This window comes from Taeniopygia guttata, chromosome 14 (assembly GCF_048771995.1).
Source record: "Taeniopygia guttata chromosome 14, bTaeGut7.mat, whole genome shotgun sequence".
Lineage (NCBI taxonomy): Eukaryota > Metazoa > Chordata > Aves > Passeriformes > Estrildidae > Taeniopygia > Taeniopygia guttata.
In genome coordinates, this window is record NC_133039.1 from 5732079 (window position 1) to 5757479 (window position 25401).

Below are 25401 nucleotides of genomic sequence, written 5' to 3' on the forward strand. Positions count from 1 at the left end.
GCAGCCTCTCCACGACCTCAGCTTTGAGATAAGCCCAGCCCTCATCACTGTGTTTTTTGGGAAACAGGGCAGAAAAGGAGGGTGCTGAAGTGATGCTGAAGTGATGCCTGAATCCCAGTGAGGGCACAGCACGGAGACAGGGCACCAGGGATGGCTCTGCCAGGGAGAGGGGCCACATCCAGCTGCTGCAAACAGCATCTGGAGCTGGAGCTGCCGTGCTGGAGATGGGGTGGCACAGCCAGGCTGCTGGAGAAGGGTGACTCAGGCAGCTCCCACTGCACCATTTAGCCCACACTAGAGAGACAAAGTGTTCTGCAGCTGCTCCGAAGCCCAAATGTGCTGTAAGGAAGGAATTCAACAGGAAGCCCCGTGCCTTGCCTGGTTCAGCTGTCACTTCTGTAGAAAAACCCACAAAGGGTCAAATCCAGCTCCAGTAATTTTTGAAGTGCTTGTTGTCAGAGGTTCTTTCAAAACTTCTCTCGAGCTCAGATGTCGACAGTGAGAAGAAGCTGAATTCCCTTCCTTGCCAAAGCAGTGCAGCCATTTGCTATCCTTGCTCCTCCTGCAGCACCAGGCCAGCATTAAAATCCTGCATGGATCTTGGAAGTACCAATACCTGAGAGAGTCCCGAGCAAGAGAATATCCCACATGAGATCCTCAGAGGCCTGCAGACCCATTGTCTTCCCCTTGGCTGGGCCACAAACCACGCTGATTAAGAGTTAAGAGTTTGCTGATTTGGACTCGTGGGTCTTGTGTGGAGTGGAGAAGCTCTTACCAGTCCAAGGATGGATCCTCTGTGGGGCTCCAGTGCTGCAGAGGTCCTGAGCCAGCCTGGCTGCACTGGCATGTGCTCCTGGCATGTCCCCACCGTGACTCAGCTCTGGCCTGGTGCCTGTCATGCCTGGCTAGCAGAGAGGGCTGCTCCTCACCCTGTCAGTCCAGGGCAGTGGTGGCAGGGAGGATGGAGCAGAAATGCCTTATATGGACCACTAGCACCCACCTCTCCCCTGCCTCGGGGGATCCAGATGTGAGGGGCAGGGCCCTCTCACCTCTTACGCTGAGCCTGACTCACTTGTTTGCTTTTTCCCAGCGGTTCAAGTCCAGTGGATCCTCCTGGTCGGATGAATCAGGCTTTACGTCAACAACTCCAGATCTGGCTGAACTTCAGGAGCATTCAAGCAGCTCTTGCTGATGGGTATTCCTGTGCCTGGCCTTTCTGGAAATGTCTCCACAGGCACAACATCACTTCAGGGGCTGACAGTGATTTTGGAGGATGCTGGTGCCCGGTAGCTGAGGGACAGGGGTGTGACAGGAGGCCAGGAGTGAGGCTGCACACGGAGGGTGAGGGCACATGTTTAGGAGTGCTGAGCTCTATTTCTGGCAGCAGGATTTCGGCCAACTCAACACATTTCTTTGCAACTCCACTTGAAACCAGGAAGGCTTATTACATCCCTCTCTTCTTCCTAGCGACTCCACAGGAGCTAATTGAATTTGGTTTGTAAAGCACTTGCAAAAGCACAGCCTAAATGAGGTGTCAAAGCTGGGGCTGTGATTATTTCAGCCAGCAGGAGCTGCCCCTTTCCTTGGATATTTATTGTTCCTGTGTCTACTTTATTTTTATGAATTCCACACATACTGGCATGTTTTCAAAGTCAACAATGCTAACAGAATTACGCTGTAAATGTGAAAGCAGGCACAGTGGAAAATGCCTTCTGCCATAAAGCGGGAGATAAAAGGATCTGTCAACGAACATCAGGTTTATTGCAGAGGGGAGAGCAAACAACATCCTGCTTCAGCACGTGTGATGAGCAGGTGGTGCTCGGAGTAGGGCTGCTGGACAGCTCACACTCGCTGTGCCAGTGCCACTTGTGAGGTTTTTAATTTGGGGTCCCTTTTCTGGAGGGAAAGAGCTCCTTTTTGGGCTGGCAGGTGTGCAGCTGTACTCCAAACCTCCAGGCTCGATGCTGGAGGTGATGGGATTTGCTGTATAAAACCACTGTGCCACCCCCTCTGATGTAAGAGCAGGATTGGTTCCTGCTTTGGTATCATAATGACAAATCTAACAGCCCTGAAGGCAAGGACGAGGAAAGTCCTACAGGACTGTGCCCTAGCAAGAGATCCCTGCAAGGATTAAATGCACTTTCTGGTAAAGCTGTTGGATTTTCAGTGCTTACCTAGGAAGGTCCCCGTGAATCCCAGTGCTAAGAAGCTGGAGATGACAAACAAGGTCCCTACAGCCGAGATGGCCAAGCCTGAGTAGTAGGTCCAGTGGCAGTCCCATCCCTCCAGCTTCGGCTGGCTCTTCATGGCTTCTGTGAAGCTGTTGGGGAGACAACAAGGGCTGTTAAAAGCAGCAACTCATAATTAACGTCACTCACGTCTCCCTGGGGGATTTGGAGCTTCGGGAAGCTGCTGCGGAGGTCCCCTCTTCAGATTCCTTTTTCCACTTGGGCCTACTCAACCTCCCAATGGGAGAAGCAATCAGCTGAAGACTGTGAGGAGCCAGGGCTTGATCTGGGGCAGCTATTTCTACTCACAACCCTTGCTCCCTCCTGGAAATACCAGTCCCACTGACTTGTGATATCAAATGCTTTGTCTTATTCACCAAATCGCAGTTTTCATCCTGACTGAGAGCTCTGGGACAGACGCCCTTGCAAATGCTGGAGCTGCAGTGCCTCGGCACAGCGCATGAAGGGCTGGGAACAATTGGCTGGATTATCTCGTGCTCCCACCCCCGTTCCCCTCCATCAAAATATTTTGCAGTGTTCATGTGTTAGCCACGTGCCCAGGAGTGATTCACGGCTGGAGCCTGACAGTCAGGGGGAGGATTGGAACGGCGAGAGGAAAATCCGAGAGACGAGGTGTTCTCGCACAGCTCCTCCGCTCCAGGCTGGGGCTGGACTTTCCAAATCCTCATTTATGATTGCAATAATGGTGACCCCTCCCTTCAGCCCCCCGAGCTCTGCCCAGGGCAGGGCTCGGCAGGCTCAGCATCGCGCAGGGCTCCCACACGATGACAAAAGAGACAAAGCCGTGATTAAAAAAACACCATTAATAACGTGAGAGGAGATAACAGGCCCGCAGAGCTCCACACGGTGTTTCTCCACATGTTGTTGACACATGAGGTAGGAAACTTTGAGCCTTTTTTAAATGAGCACCCTGGAGGCTAAAATTCAAGTGGAATAACAGTCCTCCTGTGCCTCTGGCCACCACCGCCTGTCAGAGCCAGGAGAGTTATTCCTGCCCACAGTCCTGGGCTCCTCGGCTGCAAAGTGCTTCCATAATGCAACCTGCAGGGCTTGGGATAGCTTTTTTCCCTGGTGTCCATCTCCCCTAAGCTCTGCAAACCTCTGGGTTTTCCCTGTTGCTCAGATAAAAGCCAAGAGAGACAGTGCTGCCTACATGGCTGAGGGCCAGGCAGCTGGAAACACATCTTTCAAAGGCTTGATGGCAAGTTCATGAACCGAGCAAGCCCAGGATAATACTTAAACTCTGTGGTTTAGGAACCTGGATGATATCCTTTGTTCACTTTGAGCTTGCCCCCACTAGGCTTTCTATTGTTGAGGAGTTTTTAGGACCCAAGAACAAGACATTTAATCATCAGTTTGGATTGGAGCAAGGAAACAAAACATGGAATAAATGTAATATGCTCAGAAGTGAGCAAAACCTACATCTGGGTGATTAACACTCTGGAAATTACAGGGAAATTCCTTTTCCCAGGAGCCAAGCACAGAGGGACATCAGTGTGACCCCAGGCGATGTAGGCACAGTCCCCAGAGCTGGCCCTCCTCCAGTGCCCAGCAGAGCTCCCTGTGCTCACCAAGCTCACACTGCCTAAGCTTAAAATCATTTCCGATGGGAAGACGCAAATCTGCTGCACCGTGATGCAGCAGCAGCTGCACAACCCTTTGCATCATCTCCGTGGTGTTTATTTTTAAATGGCACAAGTCTCCTCTACGAGGAAGCCAAAAAATCCCTGTCCCTGCTACCAGCACTGCCTGGGTTTGGGAGGAAAGCAATCCCCCTGAAGGGATGTGCCTTTCTGATGAAAAATCCTGGCCTGGCTGTGCACTCAAAACACACCCTGACATCCCTGGGGATGCTCTGCAGCTCTTTCCTCACACAAAGGAGGATGTGCCTTTCACAGCTTGAGGGTTTGGCTCCACATCTGGCCAGGGCCTATCCAGAGGGCACCATTTTACAGCAATTTGCTGATCATCAGGGAGGTAAATCTGGGACAGCAATGCTGTGCTGGAACCCACTTGGATCCCAGGCACTGGCAAAGAGATAGCAAAGCAGAAAGAGGTAAAGCAAGAGCAAAGGCCTCAGACCTGCTTCTTTCTCTGGATGAGCTGGATTCACACTTTCTCACATCCTCAGGGACGCTGATGACCTGACTCGGTCTCCGAACGTGAACAAAGGTGGCTTCAAGAAAATGAACTGGTTGGCTGGGAATCGGCACTGGAAGTTTTGCAACCAGCACATGGTTGGGTTTGTTTTGGCAAAGCTGTCTCTCCTGCTCCCGATGATCCCATCCTTCCCTTCCATGCTCGGATAGGTCTGCATTAGTTATTCTCATCAGCATGTCTTGCTCAGCTCCCCGCTGTTTGGCTTACAGCTAGGGAGGGAGGTGTTTGCACGGAGATAATGGACTGCCTTTCCCTCTAGGAATGGTTTATATCTTCCTAAACACACTCTCTATTTGCATTAAACACGATGCGCTCAGGAGTTTTCAGAATTAGTAAATAAACCTTTTAAGCATTTATGATGCTGGGCCGTGACAAGCAGCACGGAGCCATCAATTATTCCAACATCCACGACGGTGAGGGAGCCTCCCTGGCCGTGTTTCGCCCTCCCTGGCAGGGAAGGACAAGGTTTTGGGCATTTCCCTTGCTAGGGAGCCAGTCTCCTGAAATATGACATATTTCAGTCTGTCATGAAACCAGTCCCTTCCTCCATGTGCCTCTGAGTCACGTTGGTGACAGAATTTATTTCAGGCTCACAACAAGGCAGCGGCGCAGCTCAGCATCCAAGAGGGCAGCAATTAGAGCCAGGCTTTGTCCCAGTACCTGGAACTGCATTCTGTGCCAGGCAGAGCGATTGTCATGGTGAGGAGCATCCGTCCTTCCTCCAGCACAGGGGAGGGTGGCAAAGCTGAGACCTACTTTGGTCACATCCCTGGCAGCTGTCATGAGGATGGCTGTCCCCATGGCAGGGCTTGGAAGATGCCCCCAGCTTTTGCAAAGGGAAATTGGAGTAATTTGGGGGGGTTCCCCTGACATCTCCCCACACTTGCCAGATTGAAGCATGATGCCAGAGGCACATATTCTCCACTAGCTGGGAAAAGCCCAAATCCTTCAACTCTGCTCTGGCCAAACTGGCAGATTTGGCTAATTCCTGGCAGGATAGTGGTAGGCATTGTTCTGCTCACCCTTCCCAAACCCAGAGAGGTGTTTGCTCAGACACTCAGAAGTCTTATCAGTACTCCATGAGAATCCAGAATGGTTTGGGTTTGAAGGGACCTTAAAGCTCATCCTGTTCCAAACCCCTGACACGGGCAGGACACCTTCCACTATCCCAGGTTGCTCCAAAACCCACCCAACCTGGCCTTGGACATTTCCAGGGATGGGAAAGCCACAGTTTCTCTGGGCAGCCTATGTTCCTTCATAAAACATTTCCTCATAAAAAATTTCTTCCTTTTATCTAGTCTGAATCTCTCCTCTTTCTGTCTGCCATATAATATACCACATGAACTGGAAAACCACTGAAAGTGGCTCTGCACTGTGGGGATGGACATGTCACACCAGTGGGTTCACAGGAAGAAAGTGGGTGTGAGGGAAATGGGCAGCAGATCCTCTGGCTGGGACATGGACAGGACGTGCAGCCAGGTTTGCACATCAGGTGCTGATTTATTCAACCAGAAAACTTAACAAGTCACACTCCGAAACAAATCCCCAAAGGCCACACGGAGCAGGAAGAAAACACAGAAAAAATGCACTAAAAGAGAAGCTGAGGTTTCTAGGTCTTGTTGGGAGCATCTCCCAGTGGCCCCCACCAAGTGTATTTTGTCATCCCTCTCCTCCAAAGGAGGACAAAGATCTCGTCCAGCAAACTGGGTCGCTGCAGGGAGCAGCCCAGCAGTGCTCCCTGACTGATCCCAAAAACCAGCCTGGAAACTGGGGCTGATAAGCACAATTGGAGCAGAATTGGGCCAGGGGCCAGCAGGCAGCAAGGAAGCAGCAGTGGTACAGGCAACCAGGGTTTCGGTGACAACAGCCACCACTGCAAGGTGCCACAGTCACTGTGTGGAACATCGGTCTGTCCCCCATGCTGGAGGTTTTGTTCTTCTTGGCTAAAGGAGGCAACAGGGATAAAAACCATCCGGTGGTGCCCAGCAGCACAAGCTGCAACAAAAGATCTTGTTCATTAGAAAACAGCAACCTCAACAACACCGAAATCATCCTGCCAATACCACTGGCAATTGTCAGCCCGGTCATCATCCTCACAGCTTCTTTTGCCAATAATGACTTTGCTTTTCTGACAGCACTGGGGTGTGTGTGTTATTTAGGTCAGCTGGGGGCTGTGGCAGCTTCTCCCCCTGCCTTACATATGAGCTGTGAGGTTTCCTCATCAGGATGCCGTGGGCAGGAGGTGCTGTTGGCTCCCTGGGGTTTTTCCTGAACAGACATCAGATATTTCTGGCACTGTGGCTCAGAGGGGGCACCAGGTCTGACAGGCCACGCTCGATTCCCATCATCAGCCTTGGTCACTTCTGCACACAGGGCCCTGTGGTTCTGGGATCGATGCCATTTCCAGCACACTCATTCATGGTGCCAGCTCACAAAATTACACAGGCCTGAGCATAGGTGAGAGGCATTACCTGGCAATGACAAACAACCCCTTTTCTGTGCAAAATCCCGTCCCAGGGCAGATTTATTTTCTTGGAAGCATCAGCTCCAAGTGAGAAATCCACACAGGAGGCAATACCCAGAGCGTGGCATCAATGCAGGACCTGATGCCAGCCTGCAGCACGAGGCTGCTGAGACACTGCCAGTGGCACTGGCTGGCACAGCCTCTGTGGGACTCACTCACACTGAGACACCCCAACAGCTGCAGCCCCCCAGTCAAGGTGTGCACATGGGTGTTGCATTTAAACTCAGGCCAACATCCCAAAACCCATCAGGAGGGATGCTCAGAACCTCCCTGTGTGCCTGCCCAAGAGTGGGGAGTGTGCCAGGGTGTGCCAAAGGCAGTGCAGGGGGGTTTGGAGGCAGTGCCAGCGGCTAATTGTAAATAAACTGATGCAGGGAAAGATACCAACAACATGGTGAGGGAGGAGAGAGAGATACTGGATGCCAGTTTGGAGGACAGTGAAGGTTGTCACGTCCCAAGTCACATAGATAACAGCCACAAACTGCATGCAGTTCAAAAGTTCAGGAGTTGTTTTCACAGATTAAAACCTCGGTGATGGAAGTTCCTTGCTTCTTGCAGAAAGAAACTGCTGTAATGAAAATAATCATTGCACCAAAGCAATTAAGGATGCTTGTCTTGTGCACTTGACTAAGCAGGTCCCCCCTGGTCACAGGTCAGTCTGGATTGCAAGCCAAGTCTGATAATGAAGCTGAGAGCTGGGAAGCATCTAATTGCTTAATTGAGCACAAAGACATCCCTCTTCTTACATGCAAGGGATCCTTTTGGAGCCAAGCTGGCATGAGAGCATCAGGGTGCTGGGCTGAGGAAGGATCCCAGCACAGACCCTGCGTGGGGTGGGTGGTGAAGCAGCCACACATCCTGGCTCCCAGGTGCTGTCAGCTCAAATGCCAACCCACTCCCAAAGTTCTGTCTGCTCTGCCCTCCTCTCCTCCGCCTCCAGCTCGGAGCCTTTCAAAAATTCAGCTGCAAAAAGGAAGGAGGCTTTTAAAACCAAAAGAAAACATCCCCTGGGTTCCTCATCGCTCCCTGGCAGCCCCCACCCACGTAACAAGTCCCCAGAGCACGAAAAGAGGAGTTTTAAAGGCTGGATTACAGCACTGGAGGTGGAGGGACCCCTGAGGCTGCCTTTTTGCTCACTATCAGCAGCCCTCACGCTCTGCACAAGCCGCCCTGGCCACCGTGCCAGGCACAGCCCATGCCAAGGGATGGTCTCCAAGAGGCTGAGGAGCAGAAAACCTGTTCAGAGAATAAAATAAAGGGAAAAGCAAAATAGCAAGAGCAGGTTAGACATGTCTCTCGCAGCACCACTGCTCACTGACATGACAGTGACTGTGTCATACAAAGCCTCTCTGCTCAGAGGAACCCCGGGCTGGACCTGGCTGGTACCATCCTGCAAGGGTAAGGGGCAGGATGAGTCCTTGCCAAGCAGCAAAAGCTCTCCAGGCTGGAGAAATAAGCCTTGGGCAGCTCTGGAGGACTCACTGAGCTGGGAATGGAGGCAGAGAGGCTCCCAGGTGTGTTTTGGGATAACTCCAGCAGCTGCTGCTCTGATGATCACCCTGGAACCACCAATCCCTCCCACAGTTAAGGGCTTGCCATGCCAGAAGAGCCTCCAAAGCCTGCTAGCCATCACTCAGGCCAACTTTAGCACCAAGGAAAGGGGAGGGAATAACCCAACCATGTGGAAACATTCGAGCAAAAGAAACTTTCCATTGCAATCATTTGAAAGGCTTTGGCCCATCAGGATGGGCTCTCAGTGTTTTCTGCTGGGGCTGAGCTGCCCCATCTTCTAGAGCCTCTCCTCCAAACCCAAGGTCCACAGTGGGGCTTTTCCAGCCCCTGGATCCACCTTGCTGTTTCCTTCAGGGCCCAACTATTGGGCTGCACAGGCAGAGCCAAACTCAGTGACTCCCACAGTCCCCACAGAGCAGAGCCAGCCCTGGTGGGGCTCTGAGGGCTCTGCAGGGGCAAAGTGTGACGCAGTGCCAGGACACACGAGGCCACGTTGGCTCTCCCAGCAGTTCCCTCTCAGTGCCTTGCTGTGACCCACCAGCCTCGCTGACCCAGGAGCCAGCAGGACCACTGAAAATGAAGATTGTCCCTCCACCAGCTGTGTTTTTAATTAAAGGCAAGGACAAGGTTCTGCATTGCTTTCCAGACAACAAGCGACTATGTAATTTGTGCAAGAGACTGTCGAGACATTCTCCAGCAAAATCCAATCCTGCTGTGTCACTAAGACATCAGCAGCACACACACATGCCCTCTGCATTCGATTATACCCTTGTTCACTGCAAGCTTTCTTTAGTTTCTGCCATCAGCAGTGGCTGGGACAAACACAGAAGGGCAAGGGCAGGTCCTGGTGTCATTTCCAGGAAAGCAGAGCTCTTAAATACATGTGCAAATTCCAACCTGAGAACTCTTCGCCTGGGAAATTACCCAGAGTACTAAACAACCCATTAGCTGTGACCCTGGTATAATTGAATCTGGGAATTTAGTGAGTCTGCCTCTCCTAACAGCAGTGGAGATAAAGCCAACCAGATCACAGATAAATTGCTGGCATTGAGGAAATCTTCTGCAGTAAAACCTCTCAGCTGCACTGGGAACTTAAAGGACATATTCCCATGGAGTATGGTGTATCAGTCATACAATACCATTAGCTAGCACAGGTAGTGTTTAGAGATGGCAGATAAGAGTTTCAAGTGAATGATTTTTAAGTGTACAGGTAATCCTGCTCTTCTGCACAGGAAACTGCGGCTTCTTAAAAGCAGCTTTAATTTTGTTTATGATTTTTACAAGAAGATTTTAAAATTCTGCTGTTACATATGATCCACCCTGTGTAAACAGCCCTGCCACCTGGGCTGCTCACAGGAGAGAGGAAACATCCCCAGGGAGCAGAGCAAGGTAACCTGTGACACTTAACAACCAGTGAAACTGATGGGTTTGCCATGCTGCTGCATCCCTCACCTTTATTACAAATCCTGGAATAAATCTGCCGCTGGCTGAAGTTATCCAACCATGGAAAAGCAATACGCTGGGGTTAGATTTAACACTGCTGAGCAAATGTCCCTTTTCCCCCTCACTCTAGAGGGGCATTTTTTGCATGGATATATAGCAGCAGGGTGAGCTCCTTACCAGTGGCTCCGCACACAGTTCAGCACCAGGATCACGGCACCCAGGCAGTAACAGGCAGCATGGGGAGAGCCGAAGACTTGGCTGAGTGCTCGTGTTTTGTGCTCCCATCTGGCTACCTGGAGAGACAAGGGAAAACAAAGTGGGTGGTTGGGGTGCCTGGAACACGCTGCCCCAGGAGCACAAATCCCACAGCCTTGGCCTGACACGCTCAGAACACTTTGTCTGGGTGGTTTTCTGAAGAAACAAGTGGAGGCCACTGATGGGACATGGCTGAATCAAGCCTGGGGATGGGAGCTCTTTCTCCCACCTCTGCCAGACCCTGCTCACATTGCATGTGCCCTTGCACACGATGTCAGCCAGCAGCATCAAAAAAAAAGAGGCTCAAACAGGCTCAACAGGCTCAAATAAAAAGAGAAAAATACAAACCAGAAAATATCCTACACATCAGTTTTATGAAATACAAGGCTTAGACCTGTCACCAACAAGGCTGAGAGCATTGCTAAGGCTGTCCCCTGGCCACCAGAAACATGAGGCCCCTGCCATGGATCCTAATATTGCTCTCCTGAAAGGAAAACAGATCCTTGAGTAGGGGATGCAACACGGGGATGCTCAGCTCTCATTTTCTGGGCTGTAGCATCTCCCACAATGAGTCTCAGGGACCACACCTGCCAGGAACAACCCCTCCCTCTGCACATCCAAAAAAGTTTGCAAGCCTTCCCTCAAGCTTTCCCAAGACAGTATCTGCCAGCTTTGCCCAGAGAACTGCTTCCACTTTAACCAGCTCAGCCCTCATTAGCACTCAGCAATTGTAGCCGTTCAGGTTTAGTCTGCCTTCCTCACCCACCCCAGCCTGGCAGTGACAGCCCAGGACTCACACAGCCACACAGCATCCCTGGGGAGGTGTTAGCATCCTTCAAGCACACTTTTCCCTGGTTCCCATGTTCAGCTCCCTGTTCTGCAGATGCTGATGGGCCCCTTCCCAAACCGCCCCACAGACGAGAAGGTGCCCTCTCACCCTGGGAGCTGCTGCACGCAGGTGTTTGGAGCTGCTCCCAAAATCTGCAGGATCAGATCCACCCCAGTCACCAAACCCAGGCCTGGCACTCCCAGCTGATAAAAATCCTTACAGCTACTTTATTCTCTACCTTTCCTGCATCCCTCGGAAAGCTGCCGCTATATTTATCGCCTCTCTCAGGCTCCACTTTCAGGCACCAAGCTGGAGGTTTGGATCAGACATCAGACCTGAAATTCCAGCCAAGGAGAGAGAGCACACCTGGGCAATGAAGCAGGAAGTGGGAGTCAGCAGAACATCTCAGCACCAATTTGTTTCTCAGACATGGCTGGCACTTGATTAGCTTCAAATGCGCTTCACTCCCTCGCACAGAGCCTGGGCATCTTTCGGGGGCACCTGCAACCCAGCTCTTCATCTACTCTGAATGTATTTGGTAATTTATTGGCTCAATTTGAGCAGAAAAAGGCAGCTTTGCAGGTCTCGCTTTCTTCCCAGGCTGTTGCAGAAGCACAAAATGCTGCTGGTGGAGGGGGACTGCTGGCTTCAGGAGGGGGGAACGATGAAAACCTCTGATAAGCAGGGGCACTGATTTCACATGCTGAGAGCTGATTCAATTAGTTATGCAATGATTGCTCTGAAATTACAAATCCACTCATGACAGAGAGAGCTGCTTCACTGCCTTTTTCTGGCTGGTATAAATAGTTTGTATTCTAAATTGAATTTAAAACACCGTGCGTCACGCTGCTGCTAAAATCGGAGCTGCTGTTTGAGCTCTGAGAAAGTGGAAAAAGAAATATAAGGTGCATTACCACCTTTAGAAAGTAAAAAGAAGTGACCATACAGGTGACTTGAGTCACAGATGGAAAAATGCAGCCACGTGCCAATTATCTGTACCAGCTTCCTAATTCCCTGGAAATTATTCTGGCAGTGTTTGCACGGATGGCAGCTCCTGGCTTGCTCAGGGAGATTTGAAGAGCATCTCAGCAGCAGCAGAGCTGAAGGAAAAGGAGAAGGCAGAGCCGCTGGGATCAGAGGGAAGAGCTGGTGTGCTTCTGGGAGCCAGGGAGGCGGTCAGTGTAATTACCCTCACCTTTAGAAAGGCACATCTGGGATGAGGGGCCGTGCTCCCGAGCCCTTCAGGCAGCAGCTGCCAGGGCTGGGATGGGATCACTTCCAGCACAGCCCAGTTTGTGCTGCACCACACAGCTGGGACTGAGATGCCAACTCTTATTTAGCTGTCACAGCCATCAGATGGGACCCCAGGCTCCTTTTCAAGCCCACACAGGAGCCATCCCAAGCAAAGCTGGGAGCCAGCATGGGGCTGGAAGCGGCAGCACCCACCGGGCCCTGCGGCGATATTTCAGTAACAATTAATTAGTTCCGGTTCTGGTTCTATTGCTTGAACAACTAATTAGTTCCGGCTTGGTTCTAATTTTCTAATTTTAGTCATTTTGAGCTAATATTAGCGCTCGATCGACCCACAGCTACGCAGCTGCCTTAAAGGCTTTATAAAATCATGAGCCGACGTGTTATTCTTTACTGTATGATGGATGCAAAATGCTTCCAGCATCTTCCACGGCCGTGTGAGGGACAGAGCAGGGCTGAGACCAGAAGTTTCCCAGGAGGCTGCACCCATTCCTGGTGTGCTGTCTGCCCTCCCACCTAAGGTGGGCACTGTGCTGACCATGGGCAAGCCCCATGTCAGGGCTGTGTGTCCTGGAAAAGGAGAGAGAAGAGCATTTTTATTTTTCTTCCAACTCCACGTTTGGAAATGGAGTTAATACAAAGTTTCCTGATTTACCCAAGGGTCAAAACAATAGAAAAAATTCCTCTTCCAAAGCTTCCAGCACTCTGCTTTCACTTTAGGATACTTGGTGAGGGCTGCAAGTAATTTTTTTAATGTTTCCCCCAATGCTCGTTATTGAAATAAATCAACAAACGGATGTGGCTGCAAAGCCAGGGATGCTCTTGGGTCCCATGTTCTGCCTTTGGCAGGCCATTCTGGGGGCAGGCTCAGCTGGCTGATGTTCCCAGGGAATTGCTTCCTTCTAGACGTAAATTTGGGGCTGATTTCTACGTAACCGATCCAAGACATTTCCCCAACCACTCGGGCAAGTGCGTAAACAAAAATGAAAGTGCAGGCACACATCCCCAGTGCCTGCCCTGATGGAAAATGGAAATGCTCTGCGTTTCCTTCTCCTTTTTTTGGGTAGGCAAACCACGAGCCACCTCGAGAAACGCCACAAATAACCATTCAAAAAGCAATTTCATTTCACGAAGCTGCCTCCGCAGTGATCAACGGGAAATGCTCTTTCCAGCTCTGTGTGCATGGCAGACCATGGCCTCTCATTAATATTTAGTATTTGTTTGAAGGAAATTGATTCTTTTTGTCTGCCATCCAGGGAAGCTGCCTTCTGAACACGCTACATTTTAATTGCTCAGTCCCAGCTCTGAATTAGAGCCTTTGTGCTGTTTCATGTGACTCCATTGCTATATCTGGCTTGCCCCAGAGATGGGCAAGGAAACCAGATAGCCCAAAGGCTCAGGACAAAGGGACACCTTGCATCTTTATGCAAATCAGTCAGTTTATGTCCTCACATTGCCCCATCACCATGGTAGCCAAAGAAAAACGTGCAGGGACTGGAGAATTTAACCTTGTGGCACTCCTGGGAGCCAGGGATGGATTAGCAGCTCCTTTCAAATCAAGGGAAACTGAGGCACGGCAGGATTGAGGTGAAAGTCTGCTTCCCAGCTCTCCAGGGAGGAAGGTAGAGAGGCTCTGTCTACATCTTGCAAAATCCTATCATCCACCTGGGGAGATGCTCTGCACGTTTCTTAGGATGCCCTTGCCTGGACAAACTGTTGGCATGGAAATATTCAGTGTCCAAGTCTGGGATGGAGAAAAGATGACAGTGGACAGGATGTCCTCCCTTCGCACACCCATCTCACATATTTAACAGCATGAAGGATTTTCCCTATCCTATGGGGTCTAGGAAACCTGCTGAGGGGTTCATAAGTCAGAAATTCCATGAAAAGTGCAGAGGAAGAACAATGAGCTCTCCAGGGTACATCTGAGCCCCAGTCCCAAGAGGATGCAAGTTTAAGGGCAAACCCTGGATATATGGGTGATCCAGCCCCAACTCAATAAAAACCTTCAGACAAAACTGACCCGAGCAAATTTATTTTCATAGAATCATGGAGTGGTTTGGGTTGGAAGGGACCTTAAACTCATTTCATTCCACCCCCTGCCATGGGCAGCAACACCTTCCACTATCCCAGCCTGCTCCAACCTGGCCTTGGACACTCCCAGGGATGGGGCAGCCACAGCTTCTCTGGGCAACCTGAGCCAGGGCCTCACCATCCTTATCGTAAGAAATTTCTTCCAACAGAATAAATTTCTCCTTCAGTCTGATCTCTTCCAGGCCAGCCATGGGTAAGTTCTCCTCATGGGGTGCTAGGGCAGGAAAATCCCTGACTCTGGGCTTAGGTGGTTCCATGTGAGCATCTCCCACTGGGAAAGACATGCCCCAGCTGGCTCCTGACCTGCTGAAAGAGCACAAAACCTGATATTACCCTTATTTCACCCACAGAGACCAGAGGCATTGACCTGTTCCTGTTACGAAAAATCCATTTTTCCCTTTCTGATTCCCTGTAATCCCTCATTAAAGCATAAGGACATTCTCTGCTCTCTGTCACTGCTTGGATGCTGGAAAACAACCCTGCTCACAGCCATTACATTTATCTAAAGACAGGTAGGAAAAATATATACCTGAGCACCCAGGGCCTGGCTGCGGTGCTCCCAGGAGCAGGCAGGGAAGCAGAGCTGGCTGGAATGGAAATGCAAGCACTGGGGCTGGCTGACCTTTGCCAAATGCCAGAGGAGCCAGCCTTTCTGGCTGTCCCAAGTGGCTGTGGAGGAAATGAGTGTGGCCTGACCTTATCCCTCCTAACTCGGCGCTGGAGCCCTGCTGCAGCCAGCAGCGCTCAGTGCAGTGCCAAAGGGGAGCACCAATGGCTCCAGGTGAACACTGTGGCCAGGCTGAAAGCCTGCATCACTTTGACTGAGTGTGTCCCTTCTAGGTGAGGAAAATTCTGTGTTTCCAAGAAGCTGCAAAGCTTAGGAGAGACAGGAGGGGAAACTGCAGGGCTGTTCCTGGGGAGGATCGTGCATGGCCACCCCATGGGATGTTCCTGCAGCTCATCAGGACAGCACTGAGCCCCTGGCACCACCCGAGGCTGGCATGTGCCCATGTGCAGCCACATCAGCCCACCCCAGCACCAGGCACAAGCTTTCCAATGGCATGTGCAGAAAATGCCCCGGGGACCTGCGTGCCACCGGCAGCAGGAACATGATTAGCAGGAGCTCTGGGCAGCGAAGGCAGGAGGAAAAGAACAGAACAAACCACGGTTTTAATTTGTACAAGCTGGTAATTATAGTTGCTATCTGTCTGAAATCTCTATTGAGTTTATTTAAATATGTTCTCCGTGAAGGCCATTCAGACAGGAATTATCAAGGTGTTGCAGCAGAGGAGATAATGCCATGCAGTTTTCAACAGATCAAGGGCTGATTAGGAGGAATTAATTAGCTGCTTAAACAGTCCTTGACTCGCTGCAGCAATTAGCCATCACCTCCCTGCAGTCACGTTCCCGGCACAGCGGTGCTCGATACAAAGCACAAAACTCCTTCCCTGTGTGCTGGTGGGAGCACCAGGCCAGCCCTGGGTGGGCACATGGCCCTGGGAAGGGGTCCTCAACCCACCAGAGCCCCAAAGCCACCCCGGGGGCAAGCCTGGCAGCCAGGCAGGGTGAGCTGGGCTGTGGGGACCCCCGTGTGCCCACCCAGTGCCCACGGCTGGTCGGTGATTCCCAACACGGGGCAGATGTTGGGTGTCTTCCCTCCTCCAGCCTTTAGCAGGCCAGTCCTCAGGCATTCCCCACCCACAGCTTTTTCTGTGCTATGAACCACCAGCTCTCAGCTGTGCTCCTCCACTGGGGCCAGCAGATCATCCAGCAGCCTTTATCCCACTTCCATCACCTGCTGTCCCTTTGGTGGGGTGGGAGCATCACCCCTCACCTCTGCAAGCACTAAGCCATGGAAAGCTGGCACTGCAGAGCTGGAGGCTGAGCCACCCCCACTGGATACTGCCCAGGAGGAGAAGCTGGCACTTGGGGTGACCAGGAGAACACCACGAGGCTCTGAGCCCCTCACTGCCAGCATCCCAGTGGGCTCTACTTTGTTTAGCTGCTTCCTGCCTGCACTAGGAAAAACTGCTGGCAGCTTTGGACTACCTGATGCAGAGACTGAGTTACTTCTCTGAAGGTTTCTCAACTCACAGGCTCTCCATAACAGAGAGCTATCAGATGGTAATACAGCCTGAAAGCTTTTTAGCAAATTATTAAAGCCTTGTGAAGTTCCCCCACCAAGTACTGGAGCAGCAGCTTCCAGCTCATGCAATTAAAACATTGAACTGATATGAGAAGAGACAAGCACTGTCTTAGTGGTTTCATGTGAGCTGTGAGGCAAACCAGGCTGTGTCCATGGAGCTTGTAAAGGCTTTTTCATGGTAATATCTCAAGAAAAGATGCACCCAGAGATGGTTTGATGGCAAGCAACAGGCGCTGGGGACAACAGGTGACAGTCTGTGCCCACGCACGTGGATGCAGAGCATGGCAGGGACTCTGGCAGAGCCTGGGGGCTCCAAGCACCCTGGTTTGAGGGCTGCCAAGTGTCCCAAGAGATGGGGACAGGCTGGCTCATCCAGATCTCCCCAGCAAGCCACACCAGTTAAGTTTTTCCCCTTTCCCATTCCCTCGCTGGTGTGATGGCAGTAAGAGCTGTCAGCGAGCCACAGCTGAGCAGCACAGCTCAGCTCCTCCATGTCTGCCAAGGGCTTTCAGTTTGGAAAGGAAGGCGTCAATTTGACGCAAGGAGGATTTTTCCATTGCCTTTCACTGGCTCTGGATGGGGGGTTTGTTGTTTGTTCCAGCCAAAAGAAACAGGAGAGGGATTTTTGGAGAGACAAGGCGATGTGTGGCCTGGCTGTGCAAGGACACTGAGGTGAGGAACAGCCAGCTGGAACACTGGGGCTGCACACCCAGGTGACAAAGAGCTGCACAGAGGGAAAAACCACATCTTTGTGGGCTCTCACAGTGGAACATGGGGTTTGGAACACACAAAGGGCTTCAAGAAAAGGAGAACATCCAAGTGCTGAAGAAGAGAACTACCTAGAAGCAGAGAGCAGGGTGGGCTGCTCTCCAAAACCAAAAAGCTGCAGTGACATGAGACAGAATGACAAACCCTCACTGTCTACAGTCCCCATCACCCAAGCCAGCAAGTTAAGAGGATGAAACATAAGCTGAGTGCCTCTTCTAGTGACTCTGTCCTCAGCAATGCTGCCAGTGAGGAGGCCAAAGGGTCCAGTCTGAGCACTTTGAGACAGGGAGAAGAATAAAGCGACTCCACTTCTAAAAAATCGTAAGGATATTGAAGTAGCCCAGCCTGCCTCCACCACTTTTAGCCTAAAAAAACAACCCTCCCTGCACCCATGCCTAGTGAAAGTAATTGGACTGAGACAGCACAGGTCACCTCAGCTAACAGCCTTGAGCTGAGGAAACAAATCAAGTCTGCAGGTAAACAGATAAGGGTTTCATAAAGACTAGGTATGCTTTACCTCAGTTATCCCTCCAGATTACCTCCGTATGAGCCTTTACCTTGAATCCACTCATGATAAAGAGTGAGATAAAAAATTTCATTTCTCTAATAGTGTTTATGTGATTTGTCAAAGTAGGATCTCATTAGCTGGCTGCAACGAAAACAAGCCTTTGCTTAGTGTATGCCAAGGCAGCCCGGGTCCATTGATGTTCCATGAGCCACATCCTCTCCTCTTCAATAAAAACAAAAATGACACAGAATATGGGCTGTACTTGCTAGCAATTTCCAACACAAAATCCGAACAGTTTCTCCTCAAAGCAAAGAGCTCATGATTTATGTCCAAAGAGCTGGAAGCTGAAGGCAGGTGATTTCAATAACGCAGAACGAGCTGTGTTAATTAATTCTGAGCGTGGGCATGGGGAGCCCTTATGATCAGCTCCCCGAGAGCGAAGGGGAAGGGCGATGCGCTCCCGCCACAGGGACTCAGGCTCAGCCCAACACGATCTTCCCAGCCAGCAAATCCCATGGAAAAACTATTTGCGAAATAATGATTTCTCCAGAGCACAGCACAGGATGGGGAAGGACCTTTCCAGTCCCCGCCTGGGCCGTGGAAGGGATGGTCCAACAGTGGGAGGGACACAGGCTGCACGGGGGAATGGGGAGCAGCTGGGACATACCCAGCTCTTCTAAACCAGGAATGCAACCAAAAATAATAATCTCCTGAGATTAGGTGAGATTAGGGAAAGGCAGAAAGTGCCCCTACACAAATATGTGCGGCTCTGCTGGAGCTCAGAGGGAAGGTAAGTGCTGCCAGATGAGCATCTCGTGAGCAGGACAGTGAAGCGTTTTGCCGGATTTCTTTTCATCTTCCATGCCCAGATGACTTGGCCCACACTCAGCTTCCCACTGCACACAGTCCCCATCCAGAAAACCACAAGCTTTGTATTTTCACACATTTCTCTGAAGCTCAGAGTGTTTTCCTTGGGGCAAACAGATTGGAAACAGGCAGCCCATAGCAGGCACTTTCGTAAACAAACCAGAAGCAAAGGTGTGTGCCAGTCTCCTGAGTGACTGAGAACATTCTGCCCACCTCACATCCTATATTTGCATGGGATTTTTTCCTGTTGCTTGTACTCTTGCAGCCCTAAATAAAGCAAAGCTGAGGAAGTGCCTGAAGTGTTGTACACAGCTGCTTTCATTGAACCAGGCCATCTACCCAACAGACCCATTTTCAAACAAAGCGATCCAACAATAGCACTGACGATGTTTGAACTGGCACGGATTTAGGAAGACAAGCTCTTTGCTGCACCACACTGTCAGCAAGGACTCAGTACAAATGCCACGTTACAAAATAAACATCTCTCCTTTTTTTTTTTTAAGACTTTTCACTTTCACGTCTCCGTTCGGTTGCGTTATTTCCAAACGAGGCGCTGGATCCCAATGGATCACAGTGTTGAGGCCAAGTCCCTCTGAATTCATTTCAGAACCTTGGGTTTGGTTTAAAATGTGGAGAGAAAGCTTTAGCTGCATCATGAAGCATCCATTCTGCTCCTCAAAGCTTTCCAACACTGCTGCAAACCTCCACCTCCAATTGCTGTCACCGTTGCAAATGAGGTCAGCCTGATTAAAAAGCAGTTATTGTAGGTGGAGTGAAAATGCTCAATCTTCAGCCAGAGCATGCTGTGTAAGAAATATCCTATTCCTGAACTGAAACAAGCCTTCATGGGCTTCAGGTAAAAGGAGATTGAGGTCACCTAACAACTGACATTACTTGCAGGCTCTGATTCATTGCAAAGAGACCGTGTAAAGCTATACTGGAGGTGTCAGCTAAATCAGGTGTTTCTTTCTCTCCTGTATGACCTGTATTTAATTGCAGATACAGGTTCAGGTACCACTGTGAGCAGCCAGTGTCCCCAGCCAGCCCAACCTGCAACTGAAAGCTAGGGCTGGATGCTGCAATATTTCAGTTCAGGCAATTACTCAAGGAGCTGTGGCCCATGGGAGTGAAAATACCCTGGCTCTGTTGTCTTAAAGATTAAATCAGAAGCTCCAATTCACCCAATGTATGAGTAAGAAGGAGGTGACAGGAGAGAAGGGGACAGAGAAAGGCTGTGGGTGACAGCAAGCACCAGCCTCTCGAGACACAAACACAGCAGCACACAAGCACCCAGCCCCACATAGAGGAAGATAAAGCAGCTGAGCCATCCCAGCACTGCCTGGATCCTGTGTTTGATGTGAAGGTTTCCAGGACTGGGCATCATCTTTGCAGTTTGCTCTTGTTAATGGGTTTGCTTGGATTCCAGCTCAGCCCAGCTCATTAGCCACACTGCTGAATCCCACACTAATTCTGCATCCCTTCTACTGCTACAGATAAATAACAAAATTGCCTCCACGCAGGGGTTGTTTTCTTCCTCTCTCCCCCTTATGCAGATTTGGTATCATCTCATGTATCTGTTAATGAAGTCCATAATAGCCAGAGTTTCCCAGCAAGTAAAAATTACAATCATTAGCCAGTGAGTGATGAGACAAAAACACCATTTCTGCCGGGCTGGCAGTAACAGTACAGCAAGTACACGTCCCAGAGAGCTGAGCCTTGCTCTCCTGTAATGTGGTACCCAATGTTCTTCATTAGCACCTCTCTCTAATAGAGCAAGGCAGCGTCCTGCAGCAGGTCACAATTACACACAACAATTAATTCAGGGAGAAACAATGACAGGCAAGGCAGAGGAACACTTTGCAGAGGGGTGTTAAAAAGATGAAATAGAAGAGGAATAGGAACATTTTAAAGCCCTGCCTGAAACCAAAACCAAGTGGAGGCACAAGTGACAGCATGGTAGAGGAGCCATGGCTGGTTTCTTTGCACTCGACTTTGTAATTTTTATTTTAAATAGAAAAGAAACACAGCAATTACTCTTTTGGTCACAATACCCCAGTGACCAGGACCAGCAGGCTCAGACCAGGACTTCTTGTGCTATTTACAAACAACACACAAAGCCGACTCAGCTTCTCCCAGAGCTGCAGCCTCTCTCTTGCTGCCCTTTTGTGAAATTAGGGTTTAATTCTCTAGAATAAGTCTGCTAATAAGGAGTCCCAACACACCCATCCTCTGGACAGCGTGTACCCGCTCCTCGTTCCCCCAGGAGCTGTGATAGGAGGGGGACAGGGAACGGGGGGAGAAAAAAATAAATCCACCTCAGAGAGCACAAAATGCAAGAGAAACTCAATACTCCTTCACAGAGGAGTGAGAGTTTGTTGGAATAGAGGTACTGGCTGCACTGGCCATGCCCAGCAAAGCACTGATTTCGTCTGGAAGGGCCTCCTGTCCTCTCCCAGCTGGACAGATCATGTTCCACACTCCGTGTTAAGCTCCCCTGGGAACATTTCCCACTGAGGACACGCATGTTTGCGATGCTGCTGTCGTGGCAGCAACAATAGAGAGGGACAATGTGATCTTTATGTAATGCGGGCTCTGTTCCCCTCTGCCCAGGGATGAGATGTTCAACACACGGGCACAACAGGTAATAACAGCCTGAAAGGGTTAAACACAACCACTGGACCCCTGGGCCCTGCTGCAGTCAGCACTGGGGTTCCTCTGGGTGTGGATGGGTGCAACCACATGCCCCACAGCATTTGTTCAACTGTTCAATGCAAGAAAAGGAAGCCAAAAACCGAGTGAATGCTCAGTCATCCTCAGATCCTGTGATCTTCATCCCTGGGGAGCTCCTTCCCCTTCCTGCAGCCTCAAAGCCCAGTGCTGGGATACAGATACCAGCCCTGCATCCAGTGCTCAAAGATTCTTACAGCCTTTTGCTCCACAAATTTCTACTAGAGGCCTGCACAGAGGTGGAGGAGAGAGGCTGAGAAAGTCTTTCCAGATATGGATCTACTCACATCCGCACCAGTGGCCAAAGCTTAATGGACACAGGAAGAAAAGTAATGCTCCTCTGTTGGGCAATGCACCCACTCTGACATCTGAGTACATCAGTCTCTGGAAAATGATAGTGCAACAAAATCTCGGAATGAAACTAATTCAGTGCTGCTCTCCAGCCTTGGGAATGAAATGAGTAAGTCTGCAGTCATTACAACAATGTCCTGGTAAAAATAAACAGGAAAGGGCATTTAGTAGGAATGCTTCACAGTTAAAAATACAGTATCCCATCTGAGGTCATTCTGGCTTTTTATAGGAACAGGCATGCATGCCTCAAAGTGATCAGAATTGGTATTACTTCCTGTTACAGATGGACAAGGTTCTCTTCCCCAGCCCAAAACCCTACCTGGGATGATGCAGATTGAGCCTCTGTCATTGGGCTGGCAGCTCTGAGGGAAGAGGCAGGAATTGGAACACCTGACTACATGGGGGGATTTGGGGTCTGTCTTCCCTTCACTCAACAAGACTGACAAGGAGGATGCCCAACTTTTTTCTATCTGCAAAGAAGAGGTTTGAGCCAGAGGTGGTCACGCTGAGCAGCAGGCAGGCACAGAGATGATGCTGGACAAGGGCAGGAGGCAAGAAAAGTGGGCAGAAAAAGTACTGTAAAGGATCATAAAAGCTGCATGTACACCTTCCTTCACAGAAAATGTCTTTCTTATTTTGTGGCAAGGAGCTGCTACAATTACAGCTTCTTTTATAAGCAAAGCAGAAACCAGATAATGAGCAAACCTCCCACAGTACAAAGGAGGTGACGAAGGCGTTCTGGGAGCCCTGATGGTCAGGCTTCCCTGCAACAGACAAAAGCACAGAAAATTGCTAAAACCCATCTCTATTTCACTCTCTTCAACCCTCTTCAGGGCTGTGAGCTGTTCATAGCCTTTTTCTTCCCCAAAGTACAAAAAGGATCACACCAAAAATGTACCTATACAGATAGCAAGTCAAAACCCTTCAGCCAGACAAAGCAGAGCTTGCACATGCAGACCTGAAGAATGAGCCCACAGCTGCATCATCCCTGGTCTGGGGGAGTAAAAAGAGGGAACAAAGAAAGGTTTCATGAAGAAAAAAAATAAGTAAGATATTGTCCAATCCAGGTGAGACTGTACTTTACCACAGAGGTTCATGATTTCAATGACACGTGGGAAAATCAAGAGTTCCCACCAGTCTTCCTCTCCCTGACCTCAACACCCACGGGATGAGCAAGGCAGTTTGATGAAGCCACGTGCAGGTGTTTTCTGGAAACCAAATTTAACTTCCCCAGAAAGTTGCACCTCATTCCTGTATGCGAGCAAGCATAGAAGTTCAGATGGTTTGGTAGGGAACAAGAAAATTCAGGCAGCAGCTCCACAGCCCTTCCCCTGGGTTAGGGTCACCCTCCAAAATCAAAACTCTCTGCTCAGTACAGTCGGTGCACTGCTGCTCCCATCCCTCTGCCACATATCAACCAACCCAGGCACACTCTGCTGTCCACAGCTCATGTCCTCCATCAACAAAATACATTGGCACCAGCTTCCAAAAATCATTTTCCCATGGGTTTGGGTATTAAAGGGTTTTGAAGCTTTGTCAGGATCCCTTAAGAAGGGGAATTTAAGGGGGCTGATGCAGGCAGGCAGCCTAGGAGGCTGCACATTTTTGTTTGCTTTAATTAAGATGAGGTTTCTAATATTTAAGGAACCAATATCCAACAAGCACTGCTTTGACCAGGCTGCTGAAGTATCTGGTGCCACACTCAGGAGAGCAGGCATGTGGGATGCTCCTGCCAAGAACCACTTCCAGCTGCACATGTCACTGAGGTCACTAGAGAGGTGGAAAACATGTGGAGGGTTTTGCTTTAGTGATTTACTAATCTACTTTCCCACCCATTTCCTGCTGCCCTGTGAGCTACTGGAGATGCGTCCCTCAGAGTTCATCCAGGGGGGAAAAAATAGGGAAAATGAGGTGGCATTTTCTTTGGGGTGCCACCAGCCTGCCACAAGCCAGAGTCAGCACCCCCACCATGAAACCCCAAGGACTCCCTCCCCACTGTGAGGCTCCAAATATGCAGAAGATGCAACTGCATCCTGATGGAAGCACAGCAGAGGGGCATACGGAAATAACCTCCCACGAGCACCCAGCATACTGCGTGTCTGCATTTCTCCGTAAAAACAGCCTATTTTGGGAGATCACATCCTTCTGGGAACTGGGCAGGCTTCTGCTAAACAGTCTGTGCCACGGCATAGCTGGAATAGACCCGGCTCATGTCTGTGATTGTGGCAGGCCCCTGCCCAGCCCCCGGGTCACTGACATTCCGGGGTGGCAGTGGGGCTTCTCCCCTCGGGGCTCCAGCAGCTCCCAGCCCCAGGCACAAACACTGCCACAGCCCAGGGCCACGCAGGAGGAGCTGCCTCTTCCACACCTCCTGGTCTGGGTAGATAAAACCACTTTCTTTTTTGCTTCCAGCTGCTCCTTTTCCCTTGTCCCGTGAGACACAGGTGGCCACAGACTTGTGTTTCATGAGGAGCACCTCATAGGCACGTGAGAAGGCTTAGCAGTAGGATGGCAGGAAAGGGATGGAGTGGGATGGAGAAGAAAGGGACTTTTCCAGCTTCCACGGTCTAAAGATAATCCTCTGATCCCATATGGAAACAAGACTCTTGGCTTAAATTTTTTTTTTTCATCTTTTGTGTGTGTGCTGACTTACTCCAGCAGGGCTGCCAGAAGCCTGCAGTTTATTTTTAAAATACTAAACAAGAGAAGTCCAGTATATACAACAAAGACCCTAAGTTTTCAGAGAAGCACTCTGCAGATGCTAAAAAAAGGAGGTTGCTGATCGGGTCAGCTGTGAGGTGAGAGGCAGATTCTGACCTTGGTTTTGAGAAATGCTGAGCTGGCACGTTGCACACCAGCTGGATCCCAAATTCACTCTAGGAGCAGGCACAGAAATGGCTCAGCTTCCCAAGCACAGCCTGCCTTGGCAGGTACCCCTGCACGGTGGGTGGGCAGCTGGAATGACTGTCACCACCTCACCCAGAGCCCTGAGACCGTGCCCAGCTTGACACACAGACAAAGCATCTAACCTCACAGCTGCCTGGCCAGGCTGGGCTCCACCATACCCCCACCACAGGCAGCTCAGCCTGCAGGGACATCATAAAAATACATTGCACAGCTCCTTCAAGAGGATTCAGATGAAAACACCACCACCTCCAGCTGTGAGGCTGTGGGAAGCAGTGCTGGGACAAAGGATGTGGCTCTCCCTCAAGGTGACAGCGCTCTAATTGTGCCAGTCCAGCCGGCACGCCGGAGGGTGCGACCCAGTTTTGGTGCTTGTTACGAGGCTCACAGCGGTGCTGACACGCTGGAAAAGCTAAATTTAGGAGACAAACAGGCCTGGTGTTACACACCCAGGCAGGACTGGCTCTGTTACGAGAGCTGGAGAATCGATGCCATCCGCTTCCATGCATTACAGCAGCGAAGCCCTCGCTGCCGGACTGAAAGCGTTACCAAGTCACTTGGAATAAAATTGCCACTAAATGCTATTTGGGAGATGGGGAAAAAAAAAAAAAGGCAAATCCTCACTCTTTCTCAGCTATTGTAGGAAATGAAAATGGCTATTGCTGCCTGGTAGAGAGTCCAATTATGAATAATGTGCGTTCTCTCCCTGCACAAAGGATGAAAGGCATCAGAGCTGGTGGTGACATTTTAAGACCGGAGATGTAACAGCGGATCTGAGCCTCGTTGCAAGCCCAGCTTTACCCCAATAAAGAA

At 50.4% G+C, this 25401-nt stretch overlaps 1 protein-coding gene across 3 annotated transcripts in view; it reads right to left on the reverse strand.

Annotated features, from left to right (window-relative positions):
• Nucleotides 1-25401, reverse strand: part of PEMT (phosphatidylethanolamine N-methyltransferase) — a 42227-nt gene that overhangs the window by 9392 nt on the left and 7434 nt on the right. For all 3 annotated transcript variants that reach the window (XM_030285131.4, XM_030285133.4, XM_030285132.4), the window contains exons 3-4: nt 10066-10181; nt 2175-2320 (exon numbers count right to left, since the gene is read on the reverse strand). In XM_030285131.4, coding sequence (XP_030140991.3) covers nt 2175-2320; nt 10066-10181 — 262 coding nt within the window. The remainder of the gene's footprint in view (nt 1-2174; nt 2321-10065; nt 10182-25401) is intronic.